The sequence below is a fragment of the Falco peregrinus genome, chromosome Z (assembly GCF_023634155.1).
Source record: "Falco peregrinus isolate bFalPer1 chromosome Z, bFalPer1.pri, whole genome shotgun sequence".
Classification (NCBI taxonomy): Eukaryota; Metazoa; Chordata; class Aves; order Falconiformes; family Falconidae; genus Falco; species Falco peregrinus.
This window is the reverse complement of record NC_073739.1, coordinates 45,414,769-45,434,919: the sequence shown is the minus strand read 5'-3', so window position 1 is coordinate 45,434,919 and position 20,151 is coordinate 45,414,769. Positions and strand designations below refer to the sequence as shown.

Sequence of the window (20,151 nt, the reverse complement as noted above, 5' to 3'; positions counted from 1 at the left end):
CCTGGCCAGCACGGAGCGCCCGCGGCCCGGGGAGGGCACGGAGCGGGGTCCTGCCTACACCCATCCCGAGGCAACCGCGCGTCTCGGCGATGGCGCCGCGGCGGCGCAATGTCTAAGGGCACCGGGTTTCCTCGGAGGGCCTCACAGGGCGGCGGGGGTCCCGCTCCCCGCACAGGGCCGGTGCTCCCGCCTCCTGCCCGCGGGGCGCGGCGAGCCCGGTCCCCAGGCCGGGCGGGGAGCTTCAGCCCGCGGGCAGGTGGGCGCCGATTCCGGTCCGCGCCTCGGTCACCGAAACCCATCCCGGAAAGGGCCTTCCCGCGGCCCAGCCCTGCCCCGGGGCAGCCCCCCGCCCCGCCGGCGGCAGGGCTGCCAGGGGCTCGCGCTCCCGGCGGGGCGGGGGCGGGGCCGGGCGGGTCGCGGGCGCCCGCCGGGTTTACAAGTGTTGCGCACTGTTCGGAACCTCGCGCCGATTGGCGGGGGCCTCGCCAGTGACATCAGCCGGCTCACTTCCCATTGGCCGGCCCGTTGCTGGGACCGTAGGGCTTCCAGGAGGGCACTTAACCCGCTCGGCGCCGCACGGCCTGGGGCCCCGCCGCCTCCCGGAGCAGGGCCGCCGCCGCCGCCTCGGCCGCGGAGCGGACGGCACGGGCGGGGCGCCCCTACGCGGCGTGCGGGCAGCCCACCGCAGCGCCGTCCGTCCCCGCTTCCCCCGCGCCGCTGCGGCGGGACCCTTTTAAGCGGGCGCGGCGGGGAGCCCGGAGTAGCACGCGGCCTGGGGAGGGAGCGCGGGGATTGGCGGGGCGGCCGCCCGGCGGCCACACCCCCCTAGAAAAGGGACGCTGTGAGTGGCGGGGGGAGAAGGTAAACAGAGCCGGCCGGCCCTGCCTGCTGGCCAATCGGGGGGGCGGGAGGGGGCTCCGAACCTGACGTGATGGGACTCGGCGCGGCCGTTCCCGGGCAGGAGCACGCGGGCGGCGCGCGGCGCGGGGCGGGCGGCGGCGCGGCGGGCGGTCTCCTCTCCCCCGGCCCCCGCGCTGGCCGGGCGGGCGGCGGGCGGTGCTCCCCCCCGCCGGCTGCGCGCCGCCCCCGGGGGGCGGCGGTGAGGGACCTGCCCGGCGCCCCGCTATTTATTTTTCCCCCGTTCTCCGCCGCGCCGCTCTTGCCCGCACCGCAGACGCCCCGCGCCGCGGGCGGGCCATGGCTGGCGGCGGCGCGGCCGGCCCGGCGGGCGCGCACTGAAGGCGCCCGGAGCCCCCCGTCGCCGGGGCGCGGCCGCACCATGTCGGCCGTCGCCTACGTGGACTTCGTGGCGGCGCAGTGCCTGGTCTCCATCTCCAACCGCTCCGCCGTGCCCGAGGCGGCGCGGCTGAAGGTGCCGGGCGAGGGAGAGGCGGCCCGGGAGCTGCGCGACCCCCGCGACGCCTGGAAGGACTACTGCGCCCTGCTGGCCATCGCCAAGAGCCTGCTGGAGCTGAACAAGTACCGGCCGCTGCCCGCCCCCTCCGTCTGCAGCGACAGCGTCGAGAGCCCCGACGAGGACGCGGGCTCCGACAGCGACGCGGCCACCGAGCCGGCCTGCAGCCCGCCCCGCAGCCCGCCGCCGGGGCCGCCCCCCCGCCTGCGCGCCGCCGGGGACGCCCCCAAGGGGAAGCTGGCGGCCGAGAAGCGGCACAAGTGCCCCTACAGCGGCTGCGGCAAGGTCTACGGCAAGTCCTCCCACCTGAAGGCGCACTACCGGGTGCACACAGGTCAGCGGCGGCGGCGGGCGGAGGGAGGGGAGGAGGGAGCGAGCGCCTGTCCTCAGATGAACCCGGCCGGCGGCGCGCCCGGCGCCCCCTCGCGCCCCCGCGCCCTGCCTTTCCGCCTTGGCTCTGGGGATTCGGGTTTTTTCTTCCTTTCTTCCCTTCCCACCCGCACCCCTTTACCCCTGGCCCGCCGCTCTCTGCCCCTCCTCTCCCTTCCCGCGGCGGTGCCGGACCGGCAGCGGGAGCGGGCGGCCGCCCCGGGCGGGGCTGCAGCAGAGCCTGCCGCCGCTGCCTGCCCGCTGCCTGCGCGGGGGGGGTGCAGCGGGCGCCTCCCGCGGCCGGGGCGGCAGCGCCGGGGAACGCCGAGCCCGCTCGGGGTGGCGGGTGAGGTAGTCACCGGGGCGGCGGGAACGGGGCCTCCTGCCGGTGTAGGCGGGCGGGCACCCGCACGGCGGCCGAACTGCCACGCGTATCCCCGAACCGGGTGGGGGCGGGACGGCCCACGCCGCGCTGCGGACGGGCGCGCGCTGCCCGCGCCCCTCGGCTCCGCCCGCCACCGCGTCCCGCTCCCCCGCTGCGCGGCCCGCGTCTGCGGAGCCTCCCTGAGCCGCAGCTCGCGGCGGCGGAGCCGGGCCGGCGGCCGCGGTGCCGGGGCGGGGGCGGGCGGCGCTGCCGCCGCGCCGCGGGGAAGGGCGGTGGCGGCTCCTCGCGCCGCGGGAGCGGCACTCGGGGCGCTGGCGGGACCCGGGGCCGGCCGGCGCGGGACCCAGCGGGAGGGACGGGAAAACTTAGGAAGCGCGTCCCCTGAAAACCGGTGTCAGCTCCGCGGGCTCCCCCCGGTGGGGCAGCCCGCCGCCGGACTAGTGCCCACAGCGTGCCGGCGCCGCGGCTCCGGCCGAGCAGAAACGGGCGCCGTCCCAGGCGACTGGCCGCGGCTCTGCCCGGCGGTCCTCGCGGTATCGGTGGTCGCGACCCAGCTCAGGCGCGTTCCACAAGGGCTTAATTCATCAGGCTGCGCGATACCCCTGTCCTCGCCCGGGCGCTTTAGAGGGTGTGGCAACATGGAAACCTACAGATAAAAAAAATTCTGCTGCAGAGATTCGTACTTCCTCCGGCTCTGCCTGAGCACTAAGGGAAAGCAATTGTAGAATTTTCTGTGATTTTTTTGTGGTTTGTTTTTTTTTTTAAGCCCTCTAGTGCAAGTGGCTGAATGGAACCCTTTACGTCTCTGAATTGCAATTGGGGCCACAGTGCAGCACACAAAGCTGCTTAAAAATTGCTCTAAATTAAAGGGTTGCGTGGAAGTATGGGAAGGAGCAGATCAAAGGAGACAAGTGCTGCCAACACTTAATTTCACGTGCTTCACGTCTGTTCAGTTAGACGGTCGTTCTTTTCTGGGTTTTGTCTGTTCACAGTGATGGTAAGTGGTGAAGTACAAAACGAGTTGATCACCCGAGGGGTGTGCTGCCAGGCATTGCTGTAGTATTTAACGCAGCTTGGGTAGGATGTGGCCACGTTTGAGCTCCAGCTAAGCTTCTGTTGCTCGGGCTTGCTTGTGAGCCTAGGTGTGTGTGCACTGCAGAGGAGGCGGCCCGGTGCAGGTTGCCTACCAGTGCCCTGCTGCCAGATCTGCTGGGTGCTTAGCTCCAGAGATCGGGGGAGGAGGAGGATTACTGGACACGGCTCAGCGCGGTGAGCTCCGTGGTCAGGCAGTTAAGACTGCCTCCATGAGCCAGGAGGGAGGACGTTCAGTGGTGACCCTGTACTGACCTCGGGACCTGTGCCAAGGATTGTTTTGTTACCGGCTCAGAGGCTGCAGCTCTGATGCTCTTTTGGAGGCTGAATGTAACTCATGCCTTGCAAAATGTTGGCTCATAAGTGACCAAGAAAATGCGTTAGCATAATTTCCACTTACTACCCCATGCTCAACTATCCACCCCAACATGGGAACCAAAGTAGACGTTGTCTGGGATAGCATTCTGGGGGATGACATGTAAATTAATGTACTGTACAACCCACATGGTGTGCTGTAAGCAGTAGTGTTATAACAAGTACCTCCCGAAGTGGCGTGAGTTTTAGCATGTGCTGCTCACAAGTGGGTGGCCTTAGCTCCAAGTATGAGATGTACCTTCACAGTGTGTCTGTGTAATTAAAAACACTACAGACACCCAGCAGCATTGAACTTCCAGAGCTTCCTGATGTGAACAGTTAATTGTAGCTAACTGAAATGCTAAATGATACTGCTAACGCTGATTATTTTTATAGATGAGAGAACAATTCCTTAGCAACAGTAGGATTCAGTGGGACCTCTGGAATTAATTCATAATTTCATATTGCAGAGCATTAATGCTTCCTCGTTAGTACCATTTTCTTTCCTTTTTTTCATTTCTCTCTTGTATATCTGAGCCTCTTGAATTCATCTGCCTTCCATTTTTTTATTGGGCCACCGACTGGGTTTCTTGCTGCTGTGTAGCCTTTAGTGGAAGTAGGTATGCAGCCACCTGTAGAGGCCTCCTGGTCTTAAACTTTAAATATTTAATCTCAGTCTCTCTGTCTTGGAAAATGGCTCTAGGACTTCTGTTTGCACCTGTGCGCTTGCTTGTAGCCACAGCTCTCTTTACTCATGGATACTAACCAAGCAAGTTGGAAGGCTCTGGATGCTCCTCTGTTCTGTGTGAGAATACAAAAACTCACCAGACCATCTCTACTAAGCTAATGCAAAGCAATAAATGAAATACCAAATACAGGTAGAAGAGTAGGAGACCAAAGACTCTTATGCTCAGAGTTCTGTATTTTATTAATGATTCCTTGTATGTGTTGGTTCAAAGGCATTCCATATTTCCAAGACTAAATTTGTCTATGTAACTGCTTGAAGTTTGGGCCTTTGATGATGACTCTAGTTCGATTTCCAGGCGACACAAATTAGCCATCCATCAGCAATTGTCTTCTGCGTTATTGTAACAGAGACGGGTCAGCAGGTGGCACTGCACGTCCTGTTTGTGCAAACAGCCCCCTTGCTTGTGCGGCCAATCCCACTGCACTCGGCCTGAATTAGCAGAGCAGGATTTGTAGGAGGAAGCCAAGGAAGTCTGAACTCTGTCCCTTCCCGGGGTGATAATCACTCCTCGCCAGACCCCTGGTGTTTCTGCAGTACGATCAGGCACTTCTTCATTCTGTCATATATATGTACTTACATTCGAGATGTATTAACTTGCAAAGACCCGGGGACACAAGGACAAGCATGTCACTCAAACTGAGCTATTGCCTCCCGTGTCCCTTCATAGATTCCCGAAGTAACTTGGAATCTATTAGTTACGTTCTGGTATCTTCAGCAGGCAGAGCGTTACAGGTAAGGTTGTTCTGCGTGAGCTGTTTCCAGTAGCATCTCTGAGGTGCGTGGTGCTCGGCGTAGGTAAGAAAAGATGGCATTATCCCCAGTGGCTTATAAGCCAAAAGCTGTTTGTTGGGAAGGCAGGTGAAGGGATAGCTCTACAACGTGACCATACCTTAGGTTTCCCCATCCCTTACGGGATGGTCTTGCAGGAGTATATATAGTACATGTAAACTCTGCTGAGGTTTGGTGGTGGTAGGAGGGGTTATGAGTCATCTGTCCACTTGAGAGTCTTGAACATTGAGATGGTGTGACCAAGCCTTGCAGACTTTCCCTTCAGAGCACAGAAAAATGCCCAGACACATAGGCAAGACGTGCGAGACCTGAGCCCTGAGTGTGTTGCAGAGGTCAGGAGAAGGCAGGGGACTCAGACCAAGAAAATGACAAGCAACAGCAGGTACACAGAAAGTTACTTGAAAATGCACAGACTTCTCTAAATGGGCAGTTCTAAGGGTTTGATTATGACTGGTAGTGCATAGGGTTATAGTTAGCCTCAAAGGTGATGGTGGGGAGCAGAAGAGAGAGGGATGTGCAGGCCAAAGAGTTTCCAAGGAAAATAAAGGCATATGAGAATAAACAACCCATCTCAGTCAGAACCTCTGGGCAGGCAGCATGGAGCAACAGGCAAGACACTGATAGGGAGAGGGAGAGAAATTGGCAGGAGAAACAAACTTTTAAGGAATGTACATTGTCTATCATGGTGTTGAGTACAAGCCAGTTAAAGGGCACTTGGTTGCTGAGAGGAGATCCTCCTGGTCAGGAAAGAGGGACAGAGAAGATGCTATACAGCTGTTTCGTGAGATGTCTCCTTATACAGGACCTGTAGGAGTTTACTTGCCTGGGGAAGTGAATCCCAGAAGCTTCTCAGGATGTGGTGCTGCAGATCAGTGGGAGGTTCACCTCTGTATCAGGTACCCTTAATTAAGAGGTTAAACACACAAAAACCTAATGTGTGAAAAGTTCTCCCTCTTCAGCTCGGCTTTTCAGCCAGCTGCATCATTGTATAGACTAGGTCCAAACAATACCAAGAGTTTGTTACGTGTGGCATTTGGCTTTCAGCAGTGTTCGGTAGCAGGGTTGTAGGCAGAGGCATGGCTCCCTAGGTTGGTCTGCACAGTAGAGCTGAGCAGCCTTTCTGGTAGAAAGGAAAGATAAGCACTGCAGCTTGCCTAGTACAGCAATCTGGATATCACAGCATTGATCCAGCCCCCGGATCAGTTTGGTTTTGACTGTGCTGCTTTGTTACTTGTGTTCTAGATTATCAGTAGCTCGGCAGACTGGTCAGATGCTGATACGCTGACAATCCTCTGCTCTCTGGGGGCCTTTCGGGGTATTTTGTGGGAGCATAATTTGAAATTTAGCCTTTTAAGCCCTTCTTATCCAGCTCATGCAATGTCACTTCAGATCTTTAGATCCTTTAGAAGAAGACTGAAGAGCCGAAAGTGGAGCCACCAGGACGTTTTTTGCTAAATTCAGACCTCCATCTGAGATGCCCATTCTCATGGGTTAATGAAATGTGCGAATGGCTGGAGTTCTAACAGGAATGTTTCTAGGTCTTGGAGAAACATGATCCTACTGACTGACTGGAAGCCTTGCCAGCTAAGTAAGGTAGGCAAAAGTCTTCAAGATTAAGGTCAGTGTTGCCTGACTCCCAGTGTTTAGTTGGTTTTGGTTTTGAGTTTTTTCCTGCTAAAAATAAAAACTTTAAGGATGTGTATGTGTCACAGTGGGAAAGCATTCCAGGAAGATTGTATATTAATTGAGTTGACGTAAAGCAGTGGACATGTACAACAGAAGCAATGAACAGGCATCACCCATAAGAGTGCAAATACTGTTTCCAGATGGATGTGTTGAAAATGCAGCTTTACCGAGTTTCTGCGCGCTGTTGTGCTGTGGTGCTGAAGACTGTGTGGTGGGTGTCACCTGCTCTTGTTAGCTTGTGTGTCTTGTAGCCCTAGCTGTTAGGATCCCTGCAGGAATGATCATTCCCCTTCATCACCTGCCATGCTGGCATTGCACAGCTCCCAGACCTGCAGCTGTAAGAGCAGGGAGAGGCCAAGTTAAGGTTAAACAGCCAGACTCTGAGGTAGTGATGGCAAAGCACACTTCATATACTGTTTACTTGTGATAGCGTAGTTCACCATCTATATTCAAGTAGCAATGACTGTGAATAGCCTGAAAGCGCTCTGTAAATATCTTAAACTTCAGGGAAGAGCCTTTTGAAACATGGACTAATCTCATGTCCATATCTCAAATCTCATGTCTCACTGGGGATAATGCCATCTTTTCTTACCTACGCTGAGCACCATGCACCTCAGAGATGCTACTGGAAACAGCTCACACAGAACAACCTTACCTGTAACGCTCTGCCTGCTGAAGACACCAGAATGTAACTAATAGATTCCAAGTTACTTCGGGAATCTACGAAGGGACATGGGAGGCAATAGCTCAGTTTGAGTGACATATCTCATGTCTCTCATAAAGAGAGACTTTGTGAAATAACAAAAAATACATCATTTCTCTGAATGAATGTGAAATTGCATTCCTCTTTCCTCTGCCAAAAATGTTTCCCCTTAGCAAGTATTTACTCATTCCAACAGGGAAGAGCTTAAACCCAGTGCTCTTCAGTCCCAAGTAAGTGCCCTAAGCACCAGGCTAGGAGGTGGTCTTTCGCTGTTGCTAAGTTAATATTTAAGTATTGCTGCATAACAGAGGTGGTTCAAATGGAGGTAAGATAGGAAAGGGGAAGAGGTAGGACCTTGTCCCATGTACCCAAGAGTGTACGGCTGAGGGCACTCATCTCAACTATGAAAGTATAGATGTAACTCTGGCTGCTCTCAGGTAGCTTCCCTGACTGGTGTGTTTGTGTGTACACACACACAGAAAGCCTTTTGTATGGCAGGCAGGAGGGATTGTGATCTGGCAGAGAAACTGTAATGATGTCCCTTGCATCTGATGCTGTGTCACGTGGAGGTAACTGCAAGACTGAGTCTTGCCGGGATTTAGGTTCCCAGCAGCACAGCAGTGGTGAGGTTTTAGCAGGTGGGTTTGCATCTGGCCTTCTGAAAGGGACTCAAACACGTGCATATGCATGCAGCTGTTGAGTGGTTGTTTTGAGGATGTCAGAGCAGTCGAAATACTTGCTGAAAGCAGCATTTTAAGACCTGAATTGTCCTGTAGTGTTTAGTCCTGAGTGCTGGCAGAATAAACCCCTTGCTGCAACCCATCCATCCATTGCCTGTCCCATAAGCAGTGTCTGATCTGTTGCCTGACCTGATGGCTGTGGTTTAGGTGTTGCAGAAGCCCTTGTTCTAGGCACACAGTACCTAGCATCCTCACTGCAGATGTCCCTCTGTGTTTTTTCATACCAGCATCTGTACCTTGTGGTTGCCATGTGTTTTGATGACCTGATTTTGGAATATCCCAGAAGAAAAAGACTGTTCAAAAGGCCTCTGCTCTCTCTGCCCCAAAGTGGATGCAAAGATGTCTGTAAGATCCGTGTTCACTGGAGTATCTTGCATGTGAACGTTTGATCAAAATCCTGTGTCCCACAGGAAATTGCTCATTGAGGGTGTGTGGGGCAAGTGATGCTCTGGGAGGGGGAAGTAAGAGAGACTTGAGATACAGCTAGTCTGAAGCAAGGAAGATAGCCTGCATTTTATTTTTTTCCCTCCTCCTTGCAACAAGCTGGACTATGTTCTTGACATCCACCTACAGAACCTGTCATACTCAGAAGACACTGAGACATACAAGAGTGGTGGCTAAGTGGGATCACAGGGAAGAAAAAATCAAAATTGCTTATCATTGTCATCTCTAAGTCAAGTATTGTGGTACAGGACCAGTTATTCCTAGGGCACCAATATTTCTTTGGAAACTTTAGGCTCCAGCAGCCACAGAGGTACCAAGGAGGACCTTGGAAGATGAAGGTGGGGATTAGATTCTCTCATTTGAACCATGCAGAGCCAGTTATGCCAGTCCTGTTTTGCCAAGTAGTTTTGCTCCCTGCTGGTGGCCAGAGATGTTGCTATTTGGGCTTTCCTTCCGTATTTGTGTGCTTTCCCTTCTTCCTCTTTCCCATCAGCTGCCCGGCAGGAGGGGTCAGCCCTGCAGCAGTTCAGTTGGGCTGGGCTTCAGGGCAGGTGCCACAGGCAGGAGGTGTCCCTGCAGCAGGAGGTACTGGCTAGCTGTGCCATGTCAGCCGCTGGGCAAGGTGGGAGCCATGCATAGACACCACACCCCAGAAGTCAAACTCTGAACCATTCTGCAGTTTTGATTCTTAAAATAGTTGCTGCTGTGAATACTGGGCAGCACAGTCCTACCATGTGCTTGGTGGTGTCATCTTTAATAACATAGGCCAGTCAAGGGTGTCTAATGAGGTGTCCATTCATGCAGCTGTAGCTACAGTCCATTTAGTTTTCTAGTTAATGTGTAAAGTAGCATCATTAACATTATTTGACAGCAAACTGTTCTTCATTAGCTAGTACTGATGCCAGACTCTGGACTCATGGTTGTGTCCAGCCTCACTTTTGTCAGCGAGGAAGACAGTGTGAGCCTAGCAAATGGTTCGTCGTTGCCGGGCTTCCATCCACACCAACAACAATCTCCGAATGTCTTCTGTAATGCCAGTGCTCATGCAATTTCAGTAATTCATGTAAAATTAGTACTTCATTTCACCACAGATGCTCAGTGTGCTGCAGTCCTAGTGCATGTCCTGTTACATGCCAAGTGATTTTCCCAAGTGTGTGATCATTGGCTTTGTCTTCAGCTTTTTCAAACGCAGCCTCCTCTCTCACAGAAAAGTCACTCAGAACTTCTCGTCCCCTCATTTGTCCAAATGAATTAATCTTTGTTAAAACCGCTGTGAGCTGCAGCTCTGAACTTCAGTCATCCACATCTAAAGCAGCATTTTTGTAGTGAGCAGGCAGATGATGAATGAGGATACCAGTACTACCTGTACTATTAACAAGTCTGCTAATGCCTACTCTGTATTCTTTTCCAGAAACCTTTCCTGCGCAAGACTACAATATGAAGAAATCCCAGGGTAGGGCAAAAAGCTAAATAATTTACTGTCTATTCAGAATAAAATGGAAATGGAATAAAGTGGACCTGCCTCAGGGCATACAAAGCAGCTTGGATACAGAGTTTAAACTCACAAAGAAGAAACTAACCATTTGCAGTAGAGGGTGGTGAGAAGGAGCAGGGAGACAAGGTCAGGTGAAGCAAGAGAACAAAGATCAAAAGGATCTATAGTGGCCTTTGTATCTGTATGGGATTTAAAGCAGGTCAGGCCTTCTGGAGTTCTTTAGACTCCATAGAAGACCTCTGAAGAGTCACTGCTAGCTTGTGCTCAGCATAAACTATGCCTCTTACTACATTCCTGGTAGCACCCAGGACGAAGAATGGGAGTTCTGCAGATGTACCTATTCCTATAGCCTGTAAATCAGTTTCTGTTTCACTGTTAGTTCTGTAAGTTGCCCTGGATATATGTGTATATATATTTTTTTTTAAGTAATTATTTATATCTTTTATCTCTTGTGTTCAGATCATACTGCGTGTAGTTTTAAGATACCATGATATTCCATTGGTTCTTCCTTCATCTCTTGATGGAAATCCCATCTAAGGCATGTCTTAAAGCATAAGTAGCATACTGCCACCATAGGAAGCTTGCATAAACCTCTTTTGATGGTTCATTCTGCTTGTTTCAAGCTTTAGCATTACTACTTCCAGAACTAAGGGGAAAAATCATATGGAAAAGGTATTTCTTGACTGAGACATGACACAGGAATCTGTATCTCCAGATGGAGACAGCACTAGCTTGCATTGCAGCTCTGTGGGCTGTTGCCTGCCTGGCTGTGTGTGAGTTGCAAGACCTATTTGCTCAGTGGACTCTTACACAAGCATCTCTGCTGCTTTAAAAAAAGGCATGTCAGATGCAACCAGCAAATACAGCAGCTGTTTTTGCTGAGTGGGCAATCATCACATGTCATCAGGTGTCTCTACCTTGCCTTAAAAGCTGCCTAGACACACACTGTACACCGGCTCTGCACCTATTAAGTCTGTCCCTGAGGCCAACCCTCTAGGCTGGTGTCTTCCGCTACAGCTTTGTAACCAAGGGGAGCAGCAGATCGTCAGGCTTGGAGACACCCCCAGAGGGCCTGGAATAAGCCTCCCTTCCCCCTTGTCTCTCTGTTCTGAGAAGTCTGGAGCTTAATGCATCCTGATGCCAGGGATTATACCTGGTCTGCTTTTGTATATGCACCTCCAAAGTGGCTGTGACAGCCTCTGTGGGCTTGTGTCGCTGAGGTGGTGGTGCCATTCTCTACCACTGTGCCTGGGGCTTAGCAGTGGGTGGTGGGTGCTGGTGGTGGCTCTCATGAGTCTGAGGGAGCACAGCCAGCTGTCTCCAGCAGCCATCTCTTCTGCATTCACCATCCTGGTGCATGGCAGCTCTCGTCAGTAGCAGGGCATGCCTCCACCGTGCCAGGCTCCCTGTGGCCTTTGGCGTGTTCGCCCTGCCTGGCTCAGGGCTGGTTCCCTGGGGAGTGCAGTGCCAAACTTATACAAGGGATCCTGAGCAAAGCCTGCCTTTCGCCAGAGCTTTGAGGTTATGCTGCAGGACCTAGAAGCGTTTTCCACCTGGCATGTGGAGTGGGTGAATTCCAGTAACCGGGCTGCATTTTGTCTTCCCATCTGTAGTTCTGGGAGGGCAGGGGGAAGCTCAAGGGCTATGTGGAGCCAATTCAAAACACTGCTTTTAGGCACCCTGGTTGGATAGTACCATGTCTAAAATGTAGGTGCTGCACCCCAAGAGCGTGATCCTTGTTATCCAGCCTAAGCACTTGTCTCCATGTAGTACAGTCAGGCACTTCTGCAGGCCAAAGAGCTGTCCTGGGGTGGGTGGTTGGAGATGCAGCTTCTGGGCCTGAGGCAGGATGCCTGAGCTGCAAGTGCCTGACATAGAGCCATGTACTGGATGCCTCCACACATGCAAGAGGTATAGCACTTCTACTTTCCCCGGGGGGAGCTAGAAAGCTGTTCTGCACCTCCCGCTGCTGCCTGCTTGCAGGAGCTGCGACAGAAACCGTGAGATAGATAGCAAAAGAGCAGCACAAGTGAAACACTTGCCTCAGATGCCGAGGCTGGGCGCTGGGCAGGGCAAAGCCAGGGGAGGATAGTGGTATGAGCACTCGGTACAGCTCCTGGTGCTGCTCGGCCATGTCGCTGCGGTCATGGCCTTCATGCATGTGTGAGCCTACATACTGTTTTAATTAATTTCTTTTGTACCAGCAGTGGTTGTTCAGAAGGGCTTCCAACCGTGTCTGAATGCATACAGCAGGGAGCCAAGAAACCTGTTTATAAAAAAAAAAAAAATAGCCCTGGATCAGGATGGCTGGCAGCCGTGCCTGCACCGGGCTCAGGCAGCAGGCCGGTTTGGCTCCCTCTGCATCCTTCTGCCCTGACCAAGGACCAGCATCGCCACGAGGTAAGGGAAGAAAGCATAACCATGCTGCGGCTGCCCGAGGGACTGCTGCACCCTGCGCGGTCCTGCTCATCCAGTTGCAGCTCTGCTGCACACTGGTTGGTCTGGGATGGAGCAGCCGCCTGTCAGGGAGCACCATATCATTAGGAGCCTAAACTGTGAAAACGGCTGTGTTATTTAAGAGAAGCTCACTAGGGCTTTCTGGGCCCACGATGTAGCTACATCTCAGCTTACCTGGTCTATCCTTATCCTCCTGGGCTTTTTGGATGCCATCAGACACTCCCCCCGCCTCTTTTATTCTCCCTACAGCTGTGCCATTCTTTTCTGATGCTGGCTGGCCTCTTTGTGTCTGGGCTGTTCATTGAAGCCTTTAGCCTTTTTTGCTGCTGTTGTGTCTGGGGAGGACTCCAAGGCACACTTTCTTGTAAACTACTCCTTTTTTTGCAGTCTGTAAATGTAAAGCAGGCTCGCCTGTTGTGCCAAACTTCACAGTACCAAGAAATACTGGAGTTCTTGAGTTTCCTTCCAACTCTTCCAAGCTGGAAAACTCCTGGGATAGTTTTTATAATTTCATGGTTGACTATAAATAGCTGTCACATAGCTGTCACTTATATTCCCTTCAGGAGGCTCTTAAGAAAGGGAATTAAGACATCAAACTGCAGCAATGTGTGATGTCTGTGACTGAAAGCTTTCATGTGAACTTAAGCACCATTGATTTCTGTCTGTGCCATGGACTAGGGTCAGCTTTGCTGGTCAGGAGATGCTGTGTCTGTGCCTGTAGGCACAGCCTGTGCAACCCACAGAGGTGACCTGCAGGGATGTGTCGTGCCAGGAAGGTTACAGTGAGTGCTGTTCAGTCCTCACACAAAAGCAAAGGCGTGGTGTGGTTTAGGTTAAAATATTTGGTTTAGTTCTTCACCATCATAGCAAACATTTATATCAATATAGTTGGGAATAATGAGGCAGTTTTCCTGTCCTCAAATCAGCCATCTAGGAGACAGACACTCTGGAGCAGCTTGGATTTCTGGGGGAAGGGAGGAGAGGGGGCATGGGACTTTTCTTTGCAGCCGCAATGGTTTTGTTCTATGTGTTAGCAACCCAAGGCTGCACTGCTTTCCCCAGTCCTTCCCTGGTCCGTTCTCCCAGGGCTAGAATGACTTGTCTTAGGTGAAAGATTTTTTTTGGCTTCTTTTCTAGTGGTTACAAATTATTTTATTCAGCAGAATGGAAGCGTCAGAGGAATAATATTGGCGCTCTGTTCCCATACCACCATAGTGAGCCTGACATGAAAAACGTGCAGGCACAAGCAGAGCTCATCTGTTGTTTTGACAGTCTTTGGGGTCATGTAAGGTTCTGCATCGGAGTGTGAGTTTCATGCGGTTGGAGGGATTTGGCTTCTGCTGGAGGTGAGGCTGAAACCTGATGAAGCGAGTCATCAACAACTCCACAGACGCTGGCACCACGGCAGGAAACAAAAGCAGCTTTTTCCCCTCAGCAGCCTGTTCCCTGGCTCGTTGGCGAACCTGGTACGTGCCTCCCTGCATTACCCCCACCCCCTGAAATGTCTTGTCATCCTTCCCTCTCTGCAGGCGAGCGACCATTCCCCTGCACGTGGCCTGACTGCCTTAAAAAGTTCTCCCGCTCTGACGAGCTCACCCGGCACTACCGAACCCACACCGGCGAGAAACAGTTTCGATGCCCCCTCTGCGAGAAGCGGTTCATGCGGAGCGACCACCTGACAAAGCATGCCCGGCGCCACACCGAATTTCACCCCAGCATGATCAAGCGATCCAAAAAGTCCAGCTCCAGCAGCTCCTTGTGAAGGCAGGGCTGGCCCGGGGAGGGGAGTGTGGAAGGCAGGGGAAGCGAGCTGTGGCAAGGATGCAGGCAGCAGCATCAGAGTATGAGCATCGGCTGTGATGCCAGTCACCCTTGCCATCCAAAAGCACATGTAGCCAACATTAAAAAGAAAAAAAAATACTCTGTGCCCCCCTCCCTGTCCTCCACCTCCCCACCCTGCTCTGATAACAACAGTCTGGAGCAAGTGGACTGCAGGGTGAGAGGAGGGGAAGGATAGCCAGCAGAAGGGGCGACCACCGCCTCTAATGTAAAGTGTTGATGCTGGTGTACATACATCTGACTGGATGGTCTGGCCTGTGCCACCACAGTAGCATGACCCCAAGGTCTTTGTGATTGCTGTGTCATGAACATGTTTTGTTGAACAGTGTAATGCTGCTTGTATTTAGAGTTTGTCAAGTAAAAACACTTTCTGAGTCACGTAAATAACTCTCAGATAAAAACTCCATAGCACATTGTAGAAGTGGGTTTATTTCTGTGTCAGAATGATCCTGCATTTAAAGAGACTGTTAAGAGAAACATTACGTATGTTACTAATCATGTCTCATTGATATACTGAGGTAAGGTGAATTTATACTCAAGAAGGCCCATTAAAGTAAATGGGTCCTTTTAATTTTTCTTTGTATTAACTACACTTTTGAATATAAGCTGTACTTTTCCAGTAAAAACATGTATAATTCAAGAAGATACTTAAAGCAAAAAAAAGCCCCACAACAGCTCAGTCGTTTTCTGACCATATGTGTATTTAGCTGTTATTCACTTACCTGGAAAAATACAAGCCAGCCTAGATAACGTGGCATGGGCGTGGGAGCAGAAACTTATGTCTCTCACTTGATCCTATACTTTTATTTTGTCAATAAATACAGTACTGTACTATAGAAATGCCACTAACAGTGCTTTATTCTGCTGTGTTTTGTTTGAATGGATGCATAACAGCAGCTACCATCTTTATAAACTGCTGCTTTTTTAAAGGCTTTTTCTCTTCGTAAACTTGCCTTAAAGATTTATTCTCTTCATACCTTTGCCTGACTCCCATGGGAGTTGTGTGTGCTTATGGAGAGAGTAGACCTTTCCTTAAGAGCACTCTGCTAATGGAAACAGCTGAAATTATTGTAAGGAGCACTTCAAAAGGGCTCCTGTATCTCTGGATCGCCGTTTCTGTAGAGTATGGGGAAAAACCATGAGCTAATTGGAAATACAGGACGGGAGCTGTGTCGTAATACTCCTTACAACATAAGCTTCTCTTGGTACTTTGTGTTGTACCCGTGTCATGCATGGCACGTCAAACAGTGATAAAGGCAATATTAATTTTGTTTTAAAGCTATTTTTTGCTCTTTAAAAGGAGCAAAAACATCACGGAAGGAAAACTTTCTCATGGTCATTTGCTATTTCATTGGGGGGGTTTAGGTTACAAAGCATGAACTGTAAGAGGTTATCAGTGATAGCCCCCCCCCCCCCCTCAGCTGCATAAAGGGAGGAGAATTCTGTTTACACATTATTTTTTCCAGAAACATTCTTGTCCTGTTTGTTTTTTACCCCTTCCTCCAGAAGAGGAAGGGCAGGTGCAGCCCTACTATAGAGACTTAGGGCCAAATTCATCTCATGAGTAATCACACTGAAACCCAAAGTGTTTCCACTGCAGATGAATTTAGGTTGTCTTGTAAAATTCTGTACATAAAACATCTTGTTAGTACATATGCAATTACAGTATCTTACTGTTTTACGTGATAAAAAGCTTGCTTCCTAGTAACAAACATAAAAAACTCAGAGATTAGGGTGTTTTCTTCTACAGTTGTATAAGGCTTTCAGCATTAGAAATCAGTTTGCATTCAGTGCTTTTACCTGTGTAGTTTTATGATAAATTCCATGTGAAGAGAACTGCTTTTAAGGCATTGGGGATATTGAGCAGTCTGGGATATGTTTTCTTCAGTGAAGACATCAGGAAACCAAGCACACTTTCTACCTCCGTTTCAGCTTTTTGAAACATTTATTTTAGAAACCAAACTTTAATTTTTGGTGTCCAAATTGAGTTATAGGGACATGAATTCTTCCTAATAAAAATAGGTAGCCTTGGTATTTCTGTTGATCTAGAAATAAAGAAAGCGTTCTGCTTACCAGTACTGTTAATGCTGCCTCATTGAGTGGGGTCAGGGCCACGTGCAGCCTGGTGACATTCAAAGGTGCATGCACATTTGTCTTCGTTTTCCTCTGTGAAGATCTTGCAAAATTTTGAGTCTGCAGTCTGGGTTGTTGCCATATTGTAGGACAAATGCAACACTTGGAAAATTAAGGCCTGATCCTGTGAAATACAAGACCCCTTCACATCCTGTCAACCACAATGGGAAGCCACAGCTGATAAGCAGCTCCTAAATCAGCGTGTCAGATGTTTGATCACTTGGCTACCAGGATTAACCGATACATGGAAGTAAATGGCCAGATTTATGGTTTCCATCTTGCATATTTGGGGTAGAATGCACATTTAAAGAAATGTCGTCGTTCCTGCAACATCTGAAAGAATTGACTGGGGGTGGGGTGGGGGGTGTACTTTGGTCCATGGGACAGTGGGACATACAGGCGTATGCCGTCATTGCATGTGACAAGATCCTGTTTCTGAAACAAACTTTCCTAAATGGTAACCCATTTGCTGTAATGTATGCTGTATTTCAGCATTGGAGAGAGGATTAATGTGATTCATTAACCACTAACAATACATTGGGAATAGTCAGGTTTGGAGATTCTATTTTGTTCATTGGGGATTTGGGGGCTTTTGTTTTAATAAAAGCAAATAATAAAAGCTCCAACAAATAAACTGCAGGTTAGTTCTTTGCATCTTGAACTTAAGTTTTGAAGAGTGTTGCAAGTGTTGGAAAAGAAAAGGAAAATCGGGTTCTCTAATACTGTATGTACTTGTATGATTTTGGAAGTACTTAGTAGTTAGGACAGCTCTTCTCCTTGGTTAAGAAAGCCCATTACTATAGAAAAGTCATGGCTTTAAAGGTATAACTATACAACATACTTCTTTTTTTAACAGTTTTACATGACCTGTATTACAGATCTGTTTTCAGTTTGCAGATGGACTTAGCCCAGCATACACCAGACTGGACACGTACTTCAAAATGCTGTTTTACAGACTAGTAATCTGTAACACTGTAAAATACCAACTTCCAACAGTTTAATCAGTTTTATTTTTGTACAGTATTAGTATCCTTTATAAGTTATTTTGCTGTCCTGTTTTGTAAATCACATAAAATTGTAAAAAAAAGAAAAGAAAAAAAAAAGTAGGCATAGATGTTTTTGTACATATGTATATATATATTGTCCAAATAAATAAAAAAGCAATTAAAAAAAAAAAAGTTGTTTTGAATGATTGGAGTCAAGCAGTGGTCATCCGAACCAGTCTGAATGATTATGAAAGGAATACTGCTGCACATGATGAAATCTGTGAGTTGTGGCGTGCAAGCCAGCTTCGAAGATCTTGGTGTTGCTGGTCATTATTTAGCATGGGCCTTGTTTTTCTAATTTTCCTAGGTGATTTCACAGGTATTCTTCCTGCTGGTACTGCAGGGAAATGGAGAAACAACTTGCAGAAGGGGAAAAGCATCCCCTCACCAGCATGTTCCAGTTCCCAGGAAGTCTTGCTCCTTTTCAGTGGCTTTAGAGCTCAGACTGGTGCTCTCCCTCGCACCAAGCAGCCGCTCCATGAGCTAGTGATGCTTCAGCCTGTGCAGGCACACTGCTGCCTTGACATTTCCATGGGTTTGAAGGGGTTGCTGGTGTAAGGACGAAAAAGCCATCCATTCAGCCTCTGAAGAAGGGAATGGCAAGGAACCCCATGACAAAAAGCTTACTGACATTTATGGTCAGTGACATAACAGTTGCGTATTGGGTACACATGGCAAAGTTTTGGTAGCAGAGTGTCTACAGGGGTGGCTTTTACGAGAAGCTGCTAGAAGTTTCCCCCGTGTCTGATGGAGCCAGTGCCGGCCAGCTGCAAGATGGACCTGCTGCTGGCCAAGCCTGAGCCATTCAGCAACAGTGGAAGCACCTCTGTAGTAACATATTAAAGAAGGGGTGGGGGATGGACAGGGGATGGGTGGGCCTGCAAAATGGCAACCGCAGCCAGAGAGAGGCGTGAGAATCTGTGAGAGAAACAACTATGCAGACACCAAGCCTGTGGATGCCCTCACACAGAAGCAGGTGGGTGCCCAAAGGAGGCTGTGACCCTGGGGACGGCCCAGGCTGGAGCAGCTCCTGGCAGGGCCTGTGGCCCCATGTGGAGAGGAGCCCGCGCTGGAGCAGGTTTGCTGGCCGGGCTTGTGACCCCACGGGGGACCCACGCTGGAGCAGGCTGGGCCTGAAGGACGGCACCCGTGGGAGGGACCCGCGCTGCGGCGGTTCGTGAAGAACTGTAGCCCATGGGAAGGGCTCATGTTGGAGAAGTTCTTGGAGGACTGTGTCCCATGGGAGGGACCCCACGCTGGAGCAGGGGAGGAGTGTGAGGAGCCTCCCCCTGAGGGGGAAGGGGTGGCAGAGGCAGCGTGTGATGGGGTGACCATAGCCCCCATTCCCATCCCCTGAGCCACTGAATGGGGCAGAGGCAGAGAAAATCAGGACTGAAGTTGAGCCTGGGAAGGAGGGGTGGAGGAAGGTGTTTTAAGGTTTGATTTTATTTCTCATTATCCTACTCTGATTGGATTGGCAATAAATTAAACTAATTTCTCTAAGCCAAGTCTGTTTTGCCATGACAGTGATTGCTGAGTGATCTCCCTGCCCTCATCTCAACCCATGAGCCTTTCGTTATATTTTCTCTCCCCTGTCCAGCTGAGGAGGGGGGTGATGGAGCAGCTGTGGTGGGCACCTGGTGCCCAGCCGGGGTCAGCCCACCACAGGTTGCTAAAAGCAAGTATTTTCATGAACTAACTTAACCTGGTACACTGGAACGGTGCTAGGGTGTGACTGCAAGATGGGACCCTGGACCGAAGGGAGCATGTAACCCTGCAGCAATGCAGGCAAAGATGGAGGGGTAGAAGTATGCCATCTGCATCTAGAGCAAAACTCGTAAGCAGCCTCCAGATTTGACATGATGCTGAGTTGGAGTTTTCTGTCCTCGGGCTTGATGGTCAAAAGACAGATACAACAAACTTAGCATAGGGCTGCTTTTTTTTTTTTTTTCCTAGCTTGTCATGGATTTTAGGAATAAGGGACACAGCTCTGTGGCATTGGCCTCATTCTCCCTGCAATCCTGTCATAAAGGACTTTCCAAAAAATTATCATTCTTTACCTTACACCCTTTAATATTTGTCTTTAGTGCTCTAATTGGAATAGCTACCAAATCTTCCTAGTGCAGAGAAGGCCTTAGCCTTAGGGAAATGTTTGCAGCTTTTAAGGTCTAACACTCTACAGAACAGTCTTGCCAGGAGTGGTGTGAATTTTGGCTGGAACAGGTACGACATGCAAAGATGGGGTGCACTCCAGTGGATGATGGCAGACCTCAGCACTGACATGGGGAGGTGTGAACCTGAACAAAGACCAACTGATTCAGAGAGCACAATTTCAACAAAGTGAATTTTCATTTTTCCTCTCTGCCGAGGACAGAAGAAAGGAAATGTGTCACAAAACGCCGTAGAAGTCCAGTTAAATGCCTGCAGAATGGTTCAGAAAGCTGCAGCCAAGTGTGG

General features: G+C 50.7%; 1 protein-coding gene across 3 annotated transcripts; it reads left to right on the top strand.

The window, feature by feature from the left end:
- Positions 1–908: 908 nt before the first annotated feature.
- Positions 909–17,700, top strand: KLF9 (KLF transcription factor 9). Of its 3 annotated transcripts, XM_055790492.1 has the most exons (4): positions 909–1,748; positions 10,136–10,177; positions 12,427–12,619; positions 14,206–14,345. In XM_055790492.1, exons 1-3 carry the CDS (start codon positions 932–934, stop codon positions 12,594–12,596), a joined length of 1,029 nt encoding a protein of 342 aa, XP_055646467.1. In that variant the 5' UTR covers positions 909–931; the 3' UTR covers positions 12,597–12,619; positions 14,206–14,345. The 3 variants fall into 3 exon arrangements, with proteins under 3 accessions (XP_055646467.1, XP_055646468.1, XP_055646466.1); XM_055790493.1 differs by lacking the exon at positions 10,136–10,177 and having other exon boundaries at positions 911–1,748; XM_055790491.1 differs by lacking the exons at positions 10,136–10,177; positions 12,427–12,619 and having other exon boundaries at positions 926–1,748; positions 14,206–17,700.
- The last annotated feature ends 2,451 nt before the right edge of the window (positions 17,701–20,151 follow it).

Coding starts and splice junctions, on each gene's coding strand:
- KLF9 (XM_055790491.1), top strand. CDS start 932: ATGGGACTCGGCGCGGCCGTTCCCGGGCAGGAGCACGCGGGCGGCGCG. Junction 1,749..14,205: donor GCACTACCGGGTGCACACAG/GTCAGCGGCGGC, acceptor CCCTCTCTGCAG/GCGAGCGACCATTCCCCTGC.